Source organism: Mercenaria mercenaria, chromosome 15 (genome assembly GCF_021730395.1).
Source record: "Mercenaria mercenaria strain notata chromosome 15, MADL_Memer_1, whole genome shotgun sequence".
Classification (NCBI taxonomy): Eukaryota; Metazoa; Mollusca; class Bivalvia; order Venerida; family Veneridae; genus Mercenaria; species Mercenaria mercenaria.
The window spans coordinates 67,886,994-67,907,952 of NC_069375.1; the positions used below are offsets into that span (position 1 = coordinate 67,886,994).

The 20,959-nt window shown below is 35.6% G+C and overlaps 1 protein-coding gene across 1 annotated transcript in view; it reads right to left on the reverse strand.

Moving 5' to 3' along the window:
• The window catches only part of LOC123557243 (uncharacterized), a 33,645-nt gene that overhangs the window by 8,096 nt on the left and 4,590 nt on the right, over positions 1-20,959 (reverse strand). The window contains exons 6-14 of the mRNA XM_053525524.1: positions 20,363-20,449; positions 19,299-19,466; positions 17,167-17,328; positions 14,766-14,928; positions 13,316-13,382; positions 7,281-7,332; positions 6,224-6,400; positions 5,079-5,294; positions 4,118-4,215 (exon numbers count right to left, since the gene is read on the reverse strand). Of these exons, the coding sequence (XP_053381499.1) occupies positions 4,118-4,215; positions 5,079-5,294; positions 6,224-6,400; positions 7,281-7,332; positions 13,316-13,382; positions 14,766-14,928; positions 17,167-17,328; positions 19,299-19,466; positions 20,363-20,449 (1,190 nt within the window). The remainder of the gene's footprint in view (positions 1-4,117; positions 4,216-5,078; positions 5,295-6,223; positions 6,401-7,280; positions 7,333-13,315; positions 13,383-14,765; positions 14,929-17,166; positions 17,329-19,298; positions 19,467-20,362; positions 20,450-20,959) is intronic.

Genomic DNA, 20,959 nt, shown 5'->3' on the forward strand with positions numbered 1-20,959 from the left:
TGACCCAGTTTCGAAACTGACCTAGATATCATCAAGGTGAACATTCTGACTAACTTTCATGAAGATCCATTGAAAAGTATGGCCTCTAAGAGAGGTCACAAGGTTTTTCTATTTTTAGACCTACTGACCTAGTTTTGGATCGCACGTGACCCAGTTTCGAACTTGATCTAGACATCATCAAGATGAATATTCAGACCAACTTTCATAAAGATCCCATGAAAAATATGGCCTCTAGAGAGGTCACAAGGTTTTTTTATTATTTGACTTAATGACCTAGTTTTTGATGGCACGTGACCCAGTTTCAATCTTGATCTAGATATCATCATGGTAAACATTCTGATAAACTTTCATGAAGATCCATTGAAAAGTGTGGCCTCTAGAGAGGTCACAAGGTTTTTCTATTTTTAGACCTACTGACCTAGTTTTTGAACGCACTTGACCCAGTTAAGAAACTAACCTAGACATCATCAAGATGGACAATCAGACCAACTTACATACAGATCCCATGAAAAATATGGCCTCTAGAGAGGTCACAAGTTTTTTTTATTATTTGACCTACTGACCTAGTTTTTGAAGGCACGTGACCCAGTTTCGAACTTGACCTAGATATCATCAAGGTCAACATTCTGACTAACTTTCATGAAGATCCATTGAAAAGTATGGCCTTTAGAGGTGTCACAAGGTTTTTCTATTTTTGGACCTACTGACCTAGTTTTGGACCGCATGTGACCCAGTTTCGAACCTGATCTAGACATCATCAAGGTAAACATTCAGACCAACTTTCATACAGATCCCATATAAAATATGGCCTCTAGAGAGGTCACAAGGTTTTTTTATTATTTGCCTACTGACCTAGTTTTTGAAGACACGTGACCCAGTTTCGAACTTGATCTAGATATCATCAAGGTGAACATTCTGACTAACTTTCGTGAAGATCCATTGAAAAGTATGGCCTCTAGAGTGGTCACAAGGTTTTTCTATTTTTAGACCTACTGACCTAGTTTTTGACGCACGTGACCCAGTTTCAAACTTGACCTAGATATCATCAAGGTGGACATTCTGACCAACATTCATAAAGATCCCATGAAAAAAGTGACCTCTAGAGTGGTCACAAGATAAAGTTTACGCACGCACGCATGGACGATATCATTCAGATGAACATTCTGACCCATTTTCATGAAGATCCATTGAAAAATATGGCCTCTAGATATATACCTGTCTAGATACTGCACAAGTATCTGATCTAGAAGTAGCATGTATTACCTGTCTAGATACTGCACTAGTATCTGATCTAGAAAAAGCATGTATTACCTGTCTAGATACTGCACTAGTATCTGACCTAAAAGTAGCATGTATTACCTGTCTAGATACTGCACTAGTATCTGATCTAAAAGTAGCATGTATTACCTATCTAGATACTGCACTAGTATCTGACCTAAAAGTAGCATGTATTACCTGTCTAGATACTGCACTAGTATCAGATCTAAAAGCATGTATTACCTGTCTAGATACTGCACTAGTATCTGACCTAAAAGTAGCATATATTACCTGTCTAGATACTGCACTAGTATCTGATCTAAAAGTAGCATGTATTACCTGTCTAGATACTGCACTAGTATCTGATCTAAAAGCATGTATTACCTGTCTAGATACTGCACTAGTATCTGATCCAAAAGCATGTATTACCTGTCTAGATACTGCACTAGTATCTGCTCTAAAAGCAGCATGTATTACCTGTCTAGATACTGCACTAGTATCTGATCTAAAAGTAGCATGTATTACCTGTCTAGATACTGCACTAGTATCTGATCTGAAAGCATGTATTACCTGTCTAGATATTTTTTTTTTTTTTGGGGGGGGTCTAACGCCGTTTTTTCAACAGTATTTCAGTCATATAACGGCGGGCAGTTACCCTAACCAGTGTTCCTGGATTCTGTACCAGTACAAACCTGTTCTCCGCAAGTAACTGCCAACTTCCCCACATGAATTATCAGAGGTGGAGGACTAATGATTTCAGACAAAATGTCGTTTATCAAATAGTCACGGAGAACATACGCCCCGCCCGGGGATCGAACTCGCGACCCCGAGATCCGTAGACCAACGCTCTTACCTGTCTAGATACTGCACTAGTATCTGACATAAAAGTAGCATGTATTGCCTGTCTAGATACTGCATTAGTATCTGATCTAAAAGTAGCATGTATTACCTGTCTAGATACTGCACTAGTATCTGACCTAAAAGTAGCATGTATTACCTGTCTAGATACTGCACAAGTATCTGATCTAAAAGCATGTATTACCTGTCTAGATACTGCACTAGTATCTGATCTAAAAGAATGTATTACCTGTCTAGATACTGCACTAGTATCTGATCTAGAAGTAGCATGTATTACCTGTCTAGATACTGCACTAGTATCTGACCTAAAAGTAGCATGTATTACCTGTCTAGATACTGCACTAGTATCTGACCTAAAAGTAGCTGGATTACCTGTCTAGAACTGCACTAGTATCTGACCTAAAAGTAGCATGTATTACCTGTCTAGATACTGCACTAGTATCTGATCTAAAAGCATGTATTACCTGTCTAGATATTGCACTAGTATCTGATCTAGAAGTAGCATGTATTACCTGTCTAGATACTGCACTAGTATCTGACCTAAAAGTAGCATATATTACCTGTCTAGATACTGCACTAGTATCTGATCTAAAAGTAGCATGTATTACCTGTCTTGATACTGCACTAGTATCTGATCTAAAAGCATGTATTACCTGTCTAGATACTGCACTAGTATCTGATCTAAAAGCATGTATTACCTATCTAGATACTGCACTAGTATCTGATCCAAAAGCATGTATTACCTGTCTAGATACTGCACTAGTATCTGCTCTAAAAGCAGCATGTATTACCTGTCTAGATACTGCACTAGTATCTGATCTAAAAGTAGCATGTATTACCTGTCTAGATACTGCACTAGTATCTGATCTGAAAGCATGTATTACCTGTCTAGATATTTTTTTTTTGGGGGGGAGGGGTTTAACGCCGTTTTTTCAACAGTATTTCAGTCATATAACGGCGGGCAGTTAACCTAACCAGTGTTCCTGGATTCTGTACCAGTACAAACCTGTTCTCCGCAAGTAAGTGCCAACTTCCCCACATGAATTATCAGAGGTGGAGGACTAATGATTTCAGACAAAATGTCGTTTATCAAATAGTCACGGAGAACATACGCCCCGCCCAGGGATCGAACTCGCGACCCCGAGATCTGTAGACCAACGCTCTTACCTGTCTAGATACTGCACTAGTATCTGACATAAAAGTAGCATGTATTGCCTGTCTAGATACTGCATTAGTATCTGATCTAAAAGTAGCATGTATTACCTGTCTAGATACTGCACTAGTATCTGACCTAAAAGTAGCATGTATTACCTGTCTAGATACTGCACAAGTATCTGATCTAAAAGCATGTATTACCTGTCTAGATACTGCACTAGTATCTGATCTTAAAGCATGTATTACCTGTCTAGATACTGCACTAGTATCTGATCTAGAAGTAGCATGTATTACCTGTCTAGATACTGCACTAGTATCTGACCTAAAAGTAGCATGTATTACCTGTCTAGATACTGCACTAGTATCTGACCTAAAAGTAGCTGGATTACCTGTCTAGAACTGCACTAGTATCTGACCTAAAAGTAGCATGTATTACCTGTCTAGATACTGCACTAGTATCTGATCTAAAAGCATGTATTACCTGTCTAGATATTGCACTAGTATCTGATCTAGAAGTAGCATGTATTACCTGTCTAGATACTGCACTAGTATCTGACCTAAAAGTAGCATGTATTACCTGTCTAGATACTGCACTAGTATCTGACCTAAAAGTAGCATGTATTACCTGTCTAGATACTGCACTAGTATCTGACCTAAAAATAGCCCACCTGTCTAGATACTGTACTATTTAGTATCTGACCTAAAAATAGCATGTATTACCTGTCTAGATACTGTATGTATCTGATCTATAAATAGTCTACCTGTCTAGATACTGCGCTAGTATCTGATCTAAGACTAGCATACTTGTCTAGATATTGAACAAGTATCTGATCAAAAAATAGCCTACCTGTCTAGATATCGCACTAGTTTTAGATCCAAATCTGTAATAGCATGCTCCATCCACCATGGTGTAAATAGACCCTTTACTGCCTCTGATATTTATCTCTAAAACAAAAAATATCAATGAAATCTGCAAAAACAAACTCTGTTAATGAAATGGCCTTACAACTGGGAGAAAACTGGCCAACCATTGACCTTAACAAAAATTATTTGATTGATTATGTGTATACAATTTTGCAACTGGAATGTAAACATGGATCCTGATATATTATGAATAAATTATTGTAAAAATTTAAATGTTTCTGACAATAGGCAGAGAAAGCAATTATCACAAGATTTACAATTCAAAGCTACATGTATTGATAACTACGGTACCCAAGATACTGCAAAGACTTCTGAATATCAAGAAATTTTGTAACACAGCAAAAATCTACAGAATCCCAAGATTTTGTAGACATTACATTTTTTTAAGGGAAAAACCTATTTTTAAATTAGAGGTACACAAGTTTGTAGATTTTAGAATTAAGAGTAATTAAAAAATAAACTGATATTCAAACATCAACTAAGCTGCTTTTGAGAAAAGCACCTGTCCCCACAACTGCCTAATCATTTCTTCTCCATTATGTATCTGAGTCAACTATGCACCAAGACCTGTATCACTGGCATCAGTATTTTTGGTAATGCAAGGGGTACAATGCTGAAGTGCCTGGGCCGATTTGGCTAGTTATCTATCTTAGCCAAGGACTTATTGGCAAACACATTTTATTCAAGTTTGGTGAAGATCGGATGAGAAATGTTCAACTTAGAGTGCTGACAAGATTTGTGACAAACAGACAGACAGACAGATACACACACAGACAGACAGGAGTAAATCAATATGTCCCCCACCACAGTGGTGTGGGAGACATAATTATCTAAGTTTTTGTTCCTGATGATGATGAACGCAACAAAATCTAACAAGAACTCACCTATAACAAAATGATCTGGAATAATTTGATTAGTTCTCGGATCTATAACTGGAATGTCTTTAATACTGAACTGTGAGTGCAGGAGGACTGGAGAAATTTTGCTGAACATGTGCTGGTCCACTCCGAGGCGGAATCTATCTTTCTCATCCCTTGACAACTCAAGTCCAAAAACCTGACTGTTCTCGTCAATACCAAAGTAAATGGTTCCTCCATGACCTAGATAAAACGAAAGTGCAATGAGGGCTCTAGAGTGCTCACCCAACTGTCACAGCCAGCTTGTACATTTCACATTTAGGGTAGAGAGTCATACAAGGGAAATATCATTCTGTGAAATCATTTTTGAAACAAGGCCATCAGTTTCCAACAAGACCTTTCCTGTGAAATTAGCTCAGGACTTAAATGTCTGTAAACAGGAAGTTAGATATGGAGTTACAAAGACAAAAGGGACAAATTAGTTCTAGTTTTGTTTTATTACCTTTAATACATTTTCTTAAAAAAATAATGTTTTTGAATCAAGGAAAATATCAAAAGGAACAAAGAGGAACTATCAAGGTATTAGATGTTTATCTGGTAATACACAAAAATTAAAAATTATTGCAGGAAACTATTACACAGATGAAGTTTCTTGTATGTCCTATATTGCATGAGAGTCATCTTACACACAGGGGTCTATGACAGAGTTTTCAAGAATTGATAAAATCCCCAGAAAACCCAGTCTAGTATGCAAGAAGAAAACCCAGTCTAATATGCAAGCAAACCCAGTCTAGTATGCAAGAAGAAAACCCAGTCTAGTATGCAAGAAGAAAACCCAGTCTAGTATGCAAGAAGAAAACCCAGTCTAGTATGCAAGAAGAAACCCAGTCTAGTATGCAAGAAGGAAACCCAGTCTAATATGCAAGAAAACCCAGTCTAGTATGCAAAAAGAAAACCCAGTCTAGTATGCAAGAAGAAAACCCAGTCTAATGTGCAAGAAGAAAACCCAGTCTAGTATGCAAGAAGAAAACCCAGTCTATTATATAAGAAGGAAAGTTCTAAATTTTCTGTGGGATTTAGAACCATCAGAACTATGGCGCAAGTGATTCAATTTCAGGGATATAAACCAACGGGCCATGAGAAATAGCTGAATCATTATGTTGTCTACTAACCTGTGTTCAACATCCCACATACATGCTTGGCAAATGATAATACATGTATACTGTTTATGTGTTTCTGTGGACACAACTCGTGTTGTTCGTCATCATACACATTAACCCTCTCACCATGATAATAACCTTGTGATCTATCCATACTGTCCATGATAGGTGACACAGAGCATTCTTTTTCTGGAAGATTTTACAAAGTCAACAGAAATACTACTTAACTCACTTCTCTACTCACTGTTAAAATGTTTTGGAATTGTAAATTTTGATAAACTACACATGGGAATTGTAATTTCTGATATATTAAAGATCTGTTTGCTTTTGGGCTGAGAGTCTTTTTCCATAATTTTTCAATCACATAAACAATGGTGTTTACATGAAGCAGTAAGCACAATGCCCGACTTCATACAAGTACTTCTGCCTATGAAATATCATGTCACAGACATGTGACATAGTACCACGCTGAATCACATTTACTGACTCCAAGAACTATCCACTTTATGCTGAGCACTAAGCAAAGAAGCTGCCAGTACCATTTTTCGCATTTCTGGTATGTGGCCAATGGAGTAGACCTATGACCTCTAGCGCTCAAAGCCCGGCTTCTACCATTAGGCTATCAAGGCAGCTAACAGCAAGTTTCAATTTCGCTGTGGCAAGAAGCAAGTAATCTGAAGCAAGCAACCTTAACTTTTCACCCAAAGAAACTCCTATACATTGGGAAAAATCTTTACAGAAATCCTGCGGTAAAAATAACAACAAGGAATAAAGTCCAAAAGGAAAAGCAATATTGGAACTGCATAGTTACCCATACAGCTGAAAAAACCTTTTTAATATGAACAACTCAGAAGAGATTCTTTTAAGGTAGTGCACCCATAATGATAATTTCCATATGTAATTTCTACATCTATTTGGTCATAACAGAAAATTATTTTTCGTAACAACTGGAGAATACAGAATAATGCATAAATATACAGAATATGTAAATGAATGCAAATTGCTGACTGTCATTTCTGGTCCAATATCTTTAAAGAACAATGCTAGGTATGGACTACACTAAATTTACCTTTACTAATAAAATGCTGGCTGTCATGGTCGGGGTCACTGTCATCTTCATCCTTAAATAGTCAGAGATTTCTTTTTTACATTTGCCCTTAGCCTGCTGGAGGCAAGTGATTCTGCCTCTGCGACCAGTGCAGACCAAAATTAGCCAGCACATTCGTGCAGTCTGATCATGGTCTGCACTGTTCGCCATTCAGTCAGTGTCATTTTGGTAAGCACATCTTTTAACAGTTAATGGTACTGTCCAAATTGAAAGAGGTACAAGTTCATTATAGAAATTTAGAAGGGTATGGGTTAAAGATTTCCAATGTCCATCTTTTACTTAAATATTCTATATTTAGATATTTACTTCATATGTACAAAATTCTCATCCAATATATTTAACTTTACTAAATATAGAAGTTTTGTTCTTATTACTATTTATATAATACTGTGATATCATTTTTATTCGCGTAGGACGAATTTTTGCATATTTCGTGCTAGGAACAATGCGCGAATTTAAGACCGCGCTAATTTTATTTTTTATTTAATTACTTCATTTCTAAAATTGAAAATGCGCGAATTAAAGCCCGCGCGAAACAGTCCTTTTTCACGTTTGTGCGAAATTTCATGCCAGCGAATTTAAATGATTTCACAGTAAAATGTCATAAACTTTAAACAGTGGTTCGTGACAAGAACTTCCAGGGTTTTTTAAAAGGTAGTACACATTTATACTATGTTTAGCAATACAGATGTTGTGTAATAAATGCAATATACTATTTATACACATAAACTTTTTTTAACTTAATGTTATATTTACATAAACTACAATGTAGTTATTGATCACATTTTCAAATCAGAAAATTTAGGTCAAGTATATCTTTAATACAGGATATTATTTGAGTGTCTTTTCATACTGAATTTATTAAATGAGTTGAATAAAATGATAAATTTTAGATTTTATTAATTTTATTCAACAAGTTTAATAAATTCAATGTGGAAAGTCACAAATGCAATATTCTATTTATTACACACTAGTTTTTCTTGTCGAGACATCATGATAAAAAATTCTACTTTCTTTTACTTTATAAACAAGTCAATTTGACCAACATCTCCTATACTATAAACAACGTCGACGTCAAAGCTTTGTTACACTAGTGTATTATAATTTTTATGTAATGGCATTCAGGGCTCCAGATAAGATGCGTATTAGAGTAAATTACGCTTTGAAATAATGCATATACGCATGTCTGATAATTTTTAAGCGTATAACAAGAGGACCATGATGGTCCTGAATCGCTCACCTCTTCCCACATGACCCAGTTTTGAATATGACGTCGTTTTTTCTATTATTTGACATAGTGACCTAGTTTTTGAGCTCATGTGACCCAGTTTTGAACTTGACCTAGATATTATCAAGATAAAAATTCTGACCAATTTTCATGAAGATCCATTGAAAAATATGGTCTCTAGAGAGGTCACAAGGTTTTTCTATTATTTGACCTATTGACCTAGTTTTCGAAGGTACGTGACCCTGTTTTGAACTTTACCTAGATATCATCAAGGTGAACATTCTCACTAATTTTCATGAAGATCTCATGAAAAATATGGCCTCTAGAGAGGTCACAAGGTTTTTCTATTTTTATACCTACTGGCCTAGTTTTTGACTGCATGTGACCCAGTTTCGAAACTGACCTAGATATCATCAAGGTGAACATTCAGATCAATTTATTTTCATGAAGATCCATTGAAAAATATGGCCTCTAGAGAGGTCAAAAGATTTTAATAATTTTAGACCTACTGACCTAGTTTTTGACCGCAGCTGACCCAGTTTCAAACTTGAACTAGATATCATCATGATGAACATTCAGACCAACTTTCATACAGATCCCATGAAAAGTATGGCCTCTAGAGAGGTCACAAGGTTTTTCTATTATTTGACCTACCGACCTAGTTTTTTAAGGCACGTGACCCAGTTTCAAACTTGACCTAGATATCATCAAGGTGAACATTCTGACCAATTTTTATGGAGATCCATTCACAAGTATGGCCTCTAGAGAGGTCACAAGGTTTTTCTATTTTTAGACCTACTGACCTAGTTTTTGACCGCACATGACCCTGTTTCAAACTTGATCTAGATATCATCAAGATGAACATTCAGACCAATTTTCATACAGATCCCATGAAAAATATGGCCTTCAGAGAGGTCACAATGTTTTTCTATTATCTGACCTACTGACCTAGTTTTTCATGGCACATGACCCAGTTTCGAACTTGACCTAGATATCATCAAGATGAACATTCAGACCAACTTTCATACAGATCCATGAAAAATATGGCCTCTAGAGAGGTCACAAGGTTTTTCTATTATTTGACCTACTGACCTAGTTTTTGATGGCACGTGACCCACTTTCAAACTTGACCTAGACATCATCAAGGTGAACATTCTGACCAATTTTCATGAAGATCTCATGAAATATATGGTCTCTAGAGAGGTCACAATTTTTTTCTATTTTTAGACCTACTGACCTAGTTTTTGACCGCACGTGACCCAGTTTCGGAACTAACCTAGATATCATCAAGATGAATATTCAGACCAACTTTCATACAGATCCCATGAAAAATATGGCCTTTAGAGAGGTCACAAGGTTTTTCTACTATTTGACCTACTGACCTAGTTTTTGAAGGCACGTGACCCAGTTTCGAAATTGACCTAGATATCATCAAGGTGAACGTTCTGACCAATTTTCATGAAGATCTTGTGAAATATATGGCCTCTAGAGAGGTCACAAGGTTTTTCTATTTTTAGACCTACTGACCTAGTTTTTGAAGGCACGTAACCCAGTTTCGAACTTGACCTAGATATCATCAAGGTGAACATTCTGATGAATTTCCATGAATATCTTGTGAAATATATGGCCTCTAGAGAGGTCACAAGGTTTTTCTATTTTTAGACCTACTGACCTAGTTTTTGATGGCACGTGACCCAGTTTCGAACTTGACCTAGATATCATCAAGGTTAACATTCTGACCAATCTTCATGAAGATCTTGTGAAATATATGGCCTCTAGAGAGGTCACAAGGTTTTTCTATTTTTAGACCTACTGACCTAGTTTTTGAAGGCACGTGACCCAGTTTCGAACTTGACCTAGATATCATCAAGATGAACATTCTGACCAACTTTCATAAAGATCCCATGAAAAATGTGACCTCTAGAGTGGTCACAAGCAAAAGTTTACGGACACACGGACGGACAGACGGACGACGGACACCGCACGATCACAAAAGCTCACCTTGTCACTTTGTGACAGGTGAGCTAAAAAACGTATATGAAATAACAGAAATGCACGCAATGACTTTTTACTGGCATAAACAAAATCTGAATCGTGCGGATGCTTGATGTAACGGAGCACAGTCGGCATTAATTCTCCCACATTGAACGTACACACGCATTGAATGGTACTCTATAAACCTAGGTTAAACTACTTTTTACACTCAATGTCTGCTTATATCAATTATTTAAGGACCAGAATTATGAATCATAAGAATAATAATAAACACAAATTCTGAAATACACTTCCTTTTAATTTCTCAAACACTGACAAATATTTCATTTACAAATTGGTGATTCAATATCACTTAAAGTTATGCAAATTATTCATTGACAATTTAATAAGTTTGGATAATTTGTGGCCGAATCTTTCTGTCTAAATGTAAGCCTGAATTTTGTCACATAAAATGACCCAGGAAAGACAATGTAATGAAAATTCTAACAACCGAGGACCAATCATGCCTGCACACTTGAATAAACTTTTTGCAAAATTTCTGCGGCGCTATATATATATCTATCCGGACAATAGCTATATTTCTGCCGTGTACACTGCACTTTGTCATGTACAATATACGTACCATAATTTCACACCCATTTCAGCCATACAATATGGACTAGCAATATAACAAAAGTACACTGCTTTAGCAACATTTCTACCTTGCAAAATATGGACTAGCAATATGTCTGCCGTGTACAATACATGTATAATAAATTAGCAATACTTCAGCCGTGCACAATACGGACTAGCAATATTTCTGCCGTGTACAATACACGTATAATAAATTAGCATATTTCTGCCGTGCACAATACACGTATAATAAATTAGCAATACTTCTGCCGTGCACACTACGGACTAGTAATATATCTGCCGTGTACAATACACGTAAATAATTTAGCAATATTTCAGCTGTGCACCATACGGACTAGCAATATTTTTGCCGTGTACAATACACGTAAATAATTTAGCAATATTTCAGCTGTGTACAATACGGACTAGCAATATGTTTGCCGTGTACAATACAAGTAAATAATTTAGCAATATTTCAGCCGTGTACAATACACGTACAATAATTTACCAATATTTCTGCCATACAATACGACACAGACACTAGCATTTTTCTGCGAACACTCTATCAATATTTGTGTCTGTTTCATCTGCCATGTTTGCAATTGATAATGTGACGTCAGAGATATTGCTGTTGAAACCGAAGCATTCCAAATGGCATACATATGTAAAGACAAGTTGTCTAAAAATAGCATTTATCTAAAAATAACAACGGGAAAAAACCAGATAATTCCTGGCCTAAATAACTTCGAATTTATTTTCATTCGAAAATAATCACTAATTGTTGGGAATTAATATTGATGCCATTATGGTGCGGTAGTGTATTTTAAAGCGGTGTCGATTTAAAATATCAACTTCCAGTGCGGAATAAACAAAATTGTCTCTTTTCTAAGAATGTATAAGTGAACAAACACTCTACGCATTCTTTAAACCAACAAGACTGATCCCCAAAACATAGCTAAAGGTATATTGAATATTCCATTTTATTCGGTAGCGAGTGTGAAGCCAAAGCAAGCCAAGGGAAAAAAAGAAGCAAAAACTTAAATGATAAATTGAAACTAAACTGCAAACAAATGCATGGGTGTTACACCCAATAAATATGTTATAAAACTGATTTCTGTTTTTTTTCCACATTAATAAATTTTCAGGAGTAAAGTTACTTCTAGTCAATTTCAGATTTTACCATTTTACTCATTCACAAAAAATATGTTGAGTAAATACTCATTGGCCAAAAAAATTATCTGGAGCCCTGGGCATTATTACACTCCCGCAATGTCAAACATGTGATAAATAGTTATTTTTTTCCACAAGAGATTTTCAAATTAACTCACTTACCTGTAGATTACCAACCAGTAATCATACAATATCTGATTTATGTATTATGTGCTACAAGCCCGAATGGCCAAAGTGACACATCTAAAGAGAGAATAGAGAATAGCTCAAAGAATGTTTTTTAAAGTTTTCTTTCTGTCTGTGACCCATTTGACAGCCTAAATTTGGCTGATGAGCATATACGTTGAAGAAACTCCACTTGGCAAGTTCTGAATAATTATGTATTTCTATGCAAAACTTTTGTCAGCAGTATTTTTAACCACATGGACTAAACATAACAACTTGGTATAGGCCCACTGTTCATTCCTCATGTCAAAAATGTCAAAAACTTTTAGAAAGACAGATTTTTTGTTTAAAAGAAGAGCGATGCACAAAAGCAAACGAAAAAACACAACTACCTAATAAGGCCTTTGGGTGGGGCCAAAACTTTCCCCAGGGTCATAATATTTATAGGTTATTAAATTTGTATCGAGAAATACACACTTCTGCAGCAGCAATTTTGCGTGACTTTAGGATTGCTATATTATTCATGGAAGAATGAGTGCAATTCTAATAATTGTTTAATATTAACATACAGATATTACACTTATTATTATTATTATATACATGTAGATGATGTAAATTTGTTCTTTTTCCTGATCAAAAATCTAAGAACTTTTAAACCTGACAACATGTACAAAACTATGTGCAAAAATATTGACATTTCAACCTCCATTGTAACTATACGGAATGTTTAATTGAGTATGTAATAAGAACAAATATAAAACCTTGGAACCATGTGAGTTTAGTCAGGAGAAAAACTGTCTCTTAAATGCTAATTTTCACAGCTTACCTCAAACAAATGTTCTCCTGATTTTTGATCATTGGGATAAATCCTCCTCTGAGTAACATTTCCCTTTCTGCAACATAAAAGCATAATTTCATAATAACAGCTGTTAGTTGTAAAAACATTCTGAATACAAAAAAAAAATCATAACATATGAGCCATGCCATGAGAAAACCAACATAGTGGCTTTGCGACCAGCATGGATCCAGACCAGTCTGCACATCCGTGCAGTCTTGTCAGGATCCATGCTGTTCGCTAACAGTTTCTCCAATTCCATTAGGCTTTAAAAGCAAACAGCATGGATCCTGACCAGACTGCGCGGATGCGCAGGCTGGTCTGGATCCATGCTGGTCGCAAAGCCATTATGTTGGTTTTCTCATGGCGCAGCTCATATGCTCTGTCAACAATACTCTGTTTCTATCTACACATATATTCCTTATCTTCCTGCATTTGCAACAGTATCAAAGATGTCAATATTTCTTGAAGGGGAGCGGTGATCTAGTGGATAAGGTGTTGGCCGCTCAACCAAATGGTTGTGGGTTCAAGCCCCGCTGGGTTCACGACCATGACTTCTCATATGACACCAGTACTGGTTTTTCCAGAGAGTGGTTACAATAAGCTTGTAGCTATGATCACAATCAAGCTAAAACAAGTTAGTATAAACTAAAATTTCTCCAAAGAGACAAGCAAATTTCTTACTGGGTATGCAAACATTATAATGTTCTAGTATTTTTAATATTTGTTCTCCTAAAAAAATCATTCACCAAAATTTCTTCAATTTTACTTAGGCTAAAGTATGTATGGTATCTGTGACAGCGGTGATAATTTAATGCTCCGGGGAGATAATCACTGAGGGGTAAGGAGGTATGCAAAAATGTAAATGAAGTCATATATCAGTTGTGAAATAGTAACTTTTATAATTCGTCAAAATAACATTTCAACATAAGTTGCAAAATAAAATTTGATGCAACTTTAACAGGAACATAGTTTTACCTACTCAATCAATGTTGTACTAAAAGTCAAATTAAATGTTTGTAATATTTTACAGATATTGCAGTCTGTAATATTTTTTAATGATGTATTATACATCTGGAGAAATGTCACTTTAAAATGGTGTTTTGACTGTAACAAGTTGGTATATCATTCATTAATTTGGTTACATTTTTATAACAGCTAATCAGAAACCTGTTTAAAATGCTTAATATGTTAACAACCTTTCTAACCATCGTCCAGTTATGCAAAAAAACAACAAAAACTTTCATTTAGAAAGAGTCACTTTGGGTTTATATATTTCAAGCTGGTTCTCAGCTTGACAATGCATTTGCATTTGCTCGCACTGCAAGCTGGGTAAAAAATGCTTCAATGGAATTTGAAAGCTTTGGTTCTCTTCATTTCTTTTAAACAAAAAACCTATCGTTACACTAAACCCACGGAGACTGGCCGGAATTATACATACGCAGCGTACTGTTTCAGCTGATCCATCTGTGCCACTCCATTAGCGTCAGCCACAGGTTTAGTTACCAATGTTCCAAGGAATATTCTCAATAGCTTCACAGAAATATAATATAATGCGTCATCATCGGGTACGAGAAACATCAGTCTGAGAATATTATCAATTCCTGAAAAACAAGAATGCATTTGTGAATCATGTCAGATTTCTCCCCCTTCCAAACCGCATGAAGGATATAACATTATACAATTATCGATTTTTTCATAGGTTGATATCAGGATTTATCAACCCGAAAAGAGTTATATTCCGCCTTCGGCTCGGTGAATATAACTCTTTTCGGGTTGATAAATAGAGGATATTTGTTTGTTTGCAGTGAGATATCGAAATATATCATCACCGATAAGGGAGACAATTAAATAATTTTACGAAGGCGGAGCCTGAGTGAAAATATCAGAATTGTCTCCCTTATCGGTGATGATATATTTCGATATCTCACTGCAAACAAACAAATTTTCTTTTTATTTTATGCTAGTTTCTAAAGATCAGCGAATTTTCTGTTTATTACGTGCATAAATGTTCATATAAATCCAATATTTCATGACGAAATTCGGATTTATTTAAGCTACCGTGTTACATATGATACATCCGCTAAATTACCATGGACACTTAGGCACATTTATATCGAATATTGGTGATTAGGTTCATTAAATCAACACGACGCCATTTTGTTTTTAAAAACAAAAACTACATTTAAATATTTTGTGTAAAAATACACAGTCCGCGGCTAACAGAGACATTGACAAATACCGGTAGTTAAGTAGAAGCATATTTAAAACTTTTCGGGTCAATCCGTCAGTTCGTTGAATAACCGGAAGCTTGCCTTGTTTACCAAAACACACGCCGAAGGTCAGATTAAAAAAAACAACACTAAAAATCTAAACAACTGTGGAATATGCGTAAGTCCTTGGAAAATCAAGCAGCAGAATTAAATATCATCATGGATTCAATAGAAATAGCTAGGAAATATTGATCTAGGAGCTGCATAGCATAACAAAATGGATGGAAGTTAGAACACAACTGGCTGGCCTAAGTTAGAGTGGGAAAGTACTTCGACGAAAATGCTGGCATATTACGTAAGGTTGAGTTGATGTCTTGAGATAATTAACTAAGACAACAACCAACTAAATGTGCTGTCGCCAGTTAAATCTACCACACGATAGTGAACCAATGGAAAAAAGTAGAGGAAACACACATATACCTGTAGCTACATGAATGGCAAGACCTAGCAATCAAGCTGACAAAGGTAACATTATTTCTTTTGCAAGTTTAATTATAGCTAGCCTGTTCTATGTAGGATTGTCTAGCAGTTCATGACTCGTGTATGGCTTGAGTATTAGTATAATCCAGCAATTTTAAAGGCAGCAAAGGGAGGTAATTAAAGAATATATTTCAAGGGAGATAATTTATCTGATAAAAAAAGATGTTCGGCACTGTGAGTGATATCGATTTATATCTCACTGCTATTTTCCAGTATTTCACCAATAAGCATAAAATAAATCCTGATATCAACCTATGAAAAAGTCAATAATTGTTTTATTACATGAATAAATGTATAGTCAGTCTTGCTATTACAATTGTATTTTTAATAAAGAAATAAGGAATAAATTTAGACCAAATCAGGTTGATATTGGTTTTCCAAGCACCTACTTCGATCTATTTTTATTTTCGTACTATTTATAACCCAAGATAAGATGATATGACATGTACTCATTACTTTTCAAACCGTTTTCAGCCAATCAGAGAAACAATAGAATACAGTCATGTAATATGGTTTAACAGACTTCCGGAAAGTCGTCCGTCCAACAGACATGACCGTAAGATTTTGAAGCAGTCAGCCATTTTTAACACGGATGTGTCCCGCATTTATCATATCCCAAGAAAACAATGGTGCAGAATCCAAAAATTAATGAAAAGACACACCTGCCTTATGGTTTCTCTAATTGCAATAGGCTTTGAAAGCGAACAGCATGGGTCCTGACCAGACTGCGCAGATTGGTCTGGATCCATGCTGGTCGCAAAGCCACTATGTTGGTTTTCTCATGGCATTGCTCATATTATATATTAGACCCAAAGTAATATTTGAAAGTATAAATAATTACATCATAGTATCTATGTAAAAATATAATTAACATATTTGTATCTATAAACAGTATCATGTGACTGATAGGTTTAAAAGGGTACAAATATCATAGTATATGTATCACTAAGCACAGTATCAATGTTTACTATCACTTAAATGCTGGAAGTTTATTTTTATCAAATGACTCTTATACACAAGCTTTACCAGACTAAAGTGTTGGGTAATTCAGATATTTTTTTCATCGAAGCTATACAACCACTAACCCACCTTGCTGTTTGTAGAACTGTGACCTAGTTTCAACATTCCTGTACAGTATATTGGTGAGGCACAGGACACACCGTGCCAACAACAACTTCTCATCATTGGTGGCATGTAGATTGTATACATGAGTATTATCTGAATCTTTCTCTGTGTAACTTTTTACTATGTCTGTAAATATAATAAGATCACTACACAGATAAATATGCCTTTATTGAGCAGTCATTAAGATTTAAGGTGTACCCAAATTATATATTTGAAAACACGGACAAATACTACATATAGTTTATGTAATAAAACATAAAATTAACAAGTTTATGTGTATTAACAGTACTTTTGTAAACATATATGGCTGAACACAGTATAAATATGAACAACCACTAAAACAAAAGGGCCAAGATGGCCATAAGTCGCTCACCTGAGAAACTTACCATAACAGTGTAAACATGTTTGACCTTGTGATTTCATGGAAACAAATATTTTAGCAAATTTTCATTAAGATTGGACCAAAAATGAGGTCTCTTTAGGTTAAACAAGTATTTTCGTAGATATGACCTGCTGACCTAGTTTTTCACCCAAGATGACCCATATTCAATCTTGACCTAGATTTCATCAAGGCAATCATTCTGATCAAATTTCATGAAGATCAATTGAAAAATACAGTCTCTATGGCATACACAAGATTTTTCTTTGATTTGACCTAGTGACCTACTTTTTGAACCAAGATGACCCATATTTGAACTAGACCTAGATTTCATCAAGGAAATCATTCTGACATAATTTCATGAAGATCAACTGAAAACTACAGCCTCTATCCAATACACAAGGATTTTCTTTGATTTGACCTAGTGACCTACTTTATGACTCTAGATAACCCATATTCAAGTTCGATTTAGATTTCATCAAGGTTACCATTCTGACAAAATTTCATGAAGATCAGTTGCAAAATACAGCTTCTTTCGCATACACAAAGTTTTTCTTTGATTTGACCTAGTTTTTGACCTAAGATGACCCATTTTTAGAACTTGGCCTAGGTTTCATCAAGGTAATTATTCTGACCAAAATTCATGGACTGAGATTTGGTGTAAAATGCAGTCCCTATTGCATACACAAGCTTTTTCTTTGATATGACCTAGTTTCTGACCCAAGATGACCAATATTTAAACTTGACCTAGATTTCATCAAGGCAATCATTCTGACCAAAATTCACGAAGACCATTTGACAAATACAGCTTCTATCACATACACAAGATTTTCCTTGATTTGACCTAGTGGCCTAGTTTTTCATCCCCGATGACCCATTTTTGAATTTGGCCTAGATTATTCCAAGATTATCATTCTGACCAAATTGTATGAAGATCAGTAAAAAAATACAGCTTCTATTGCATACACAAGGTTTTTCTTTGATTTGACCTAGTGACCTAGTTTTTGACCCCAGATGACCCATTTTGGAACTTTGCCTAGATTTCATCAATGTTTAGGCATTTAGGCCTCGCAGACAATTTTTGATGATCTGTATCCCACCAAGTTTCTCCAGTATCTCTCCTGGAAAAATGACATTATTATGAAATGATTGAAAATTGAGCATATAAAAATTCATTCTGACCAAAATTCATAAAGATCGATCGAAAAATAAAGTCTCTATCACATACACAAGGTTTCTTGTTGATTTGACCCAGTGACCTAGTTTTTGACCTCAGATGACCCATTTTCAAATTTATCCTAGATTTCATCAAGGTAATAATTCTGACAAAATTTCATGAAGATCAGTTGAAAAATACAGCCTCTATCGCATACAAAAGCCAAATGTTGACAGACAGCGATCACAAAAACTCACCTGAGCATTGTTGGAAGTTTTTTGCAGAGTCCACTATTGCTGCATAACAGCTAATTATGAATGTAGCTAAACATACACAGTTAATTTATATATTTAATAAAATTAATCATTTTTGTTGAGGGTTTTCTACATTTGAAGAAAATACCAAAATATAAAATATTTTAACAAAAGATAGCAATTGGATACCTTTAAAATACTAGAATTCCTGGTCAGCTGTCACCAATATAATAATCAGATCACTGTAGGTAAAACATGCTATTGGACAAGAGTATTTCTAAAACAAACATGTAAAATCATACATTACCAAGGAGTATTTTGACAAATCCACCATTAGTGATGTTTGGTGACACCTTGTAGTTACAGGAGAGGTTGTTTAGTATGGTCATTACTTGGGCTTTCAATTTAGGCCTCGGACAGTCCAGTAGACAATTTTTGATGATCTGTATCCCACAAAGTTTCTCCAGTATCTCTCCTGGAAGAAGGAAAGAAAAAATATATCATAAAATCACTGAAAAAAAGTATATACAAAATTTTGGGATTTTCTTACCTTCAGAAAGACATGACTAAGTTGATTTAAAATTTCAATGACAAAAATTAGTTGGAATTTTAAATGTTTTGTTAGTTGTGATGAATCTTTGTGAATTGGCAAGGCGATGAAATATAAGTAAATATAAAAGTCTGCCTTGAATACTGATGGTTTACAACTATCCAGGTTTATACTACCTAATTTCTAATAGATAAAGGTAAAAGTAAGTTTCATGTAATGTCATAAATGATCAACAGACAACATGAGCTACAAAGCTCTTGTGCAACCAACATGGTATAAAGTCAAAGATACTTAACTTGACTTACTTTATCTCCTGGTACAAACCTTAAAATGAGCCATGCCATGAGAAAACCAACATAGTGGGTATGCGACTAGCATTGATCCAGACCAGCCTGCGCATCTGCGCAGTCTGGTCAGGATCCATGCTGTTCGCTTTCAAAGCCTTTTGCAATTAGAGAAACCATTAGCGAACAGCATGGATCCTGACCAGACTGGACCAGGATGCGCAGGCTGGTCTGGATCCATGCTGGTCGCAAACCCACTATGTTGGTTTTTCCATTGCGTGGTTCAAATATTGTGTGCAAAGCAAAGGAGCTATCAGTAGTCTGGTATGATGCAGCCTGTAATCAAACTTCTGATTTCCCTTACACTGAACATTGAACTTGTGGGAAAGTATTAGGAGAATCAAGCATACAGACAATACAAAATTAATGTACCAAGTAGCAAGTCAAGCGCAAGGAAGAAAAGTTTAATATTACAACACACACACACACTTTTAATAGATAACCTATTAAAAGTAACCAGAACTTTTTATTATTTACCTGCTGACCAGCTCTGTTTGCAAAGGTTTACCAATATGGCAGCAGCATTGTGGGCCAGACCTTCATCATACGGCGGAGGGGATACACCTACAAGATATATGAGCCGTGCCATGGGAAAATCAACATAGTGGCTTTGCGACCAGCATGGATCCAGACCAGCCTGCGCATCCGCGCAGTCTGGTCAGGATCCATGCTGTTCGCTTTTAAAGTCTACTGTAATTAGAGAAACCGTTAGCGAACAACATGGATCCTGACCAGACTGCGCGGATGCGCAGGCTGGTCTGGATCCATGCTGGTCGCAAACCCACTATGTTGGTTTTCACATGGCACGGCTCAATTATAATATTTACTTCAGTGAATTTATTTTGTTGACATTAAATTGCCTAGCACTTGTACACTCTTTACAATTTTCTTAAGTAATCCACTCCTTGACTGATCTTAAATGTAGATATTGTAAATTGATATTAATCTGCTATACCATGTAAATAATAAATAAAGTACACTTACTTTATATTACCATATATTCTGTAATTAATGTCCTTCCCCTTTCCAATATTTAAAAGGAAGAACAACTTTCAAGTTTATTCATTCACAAAT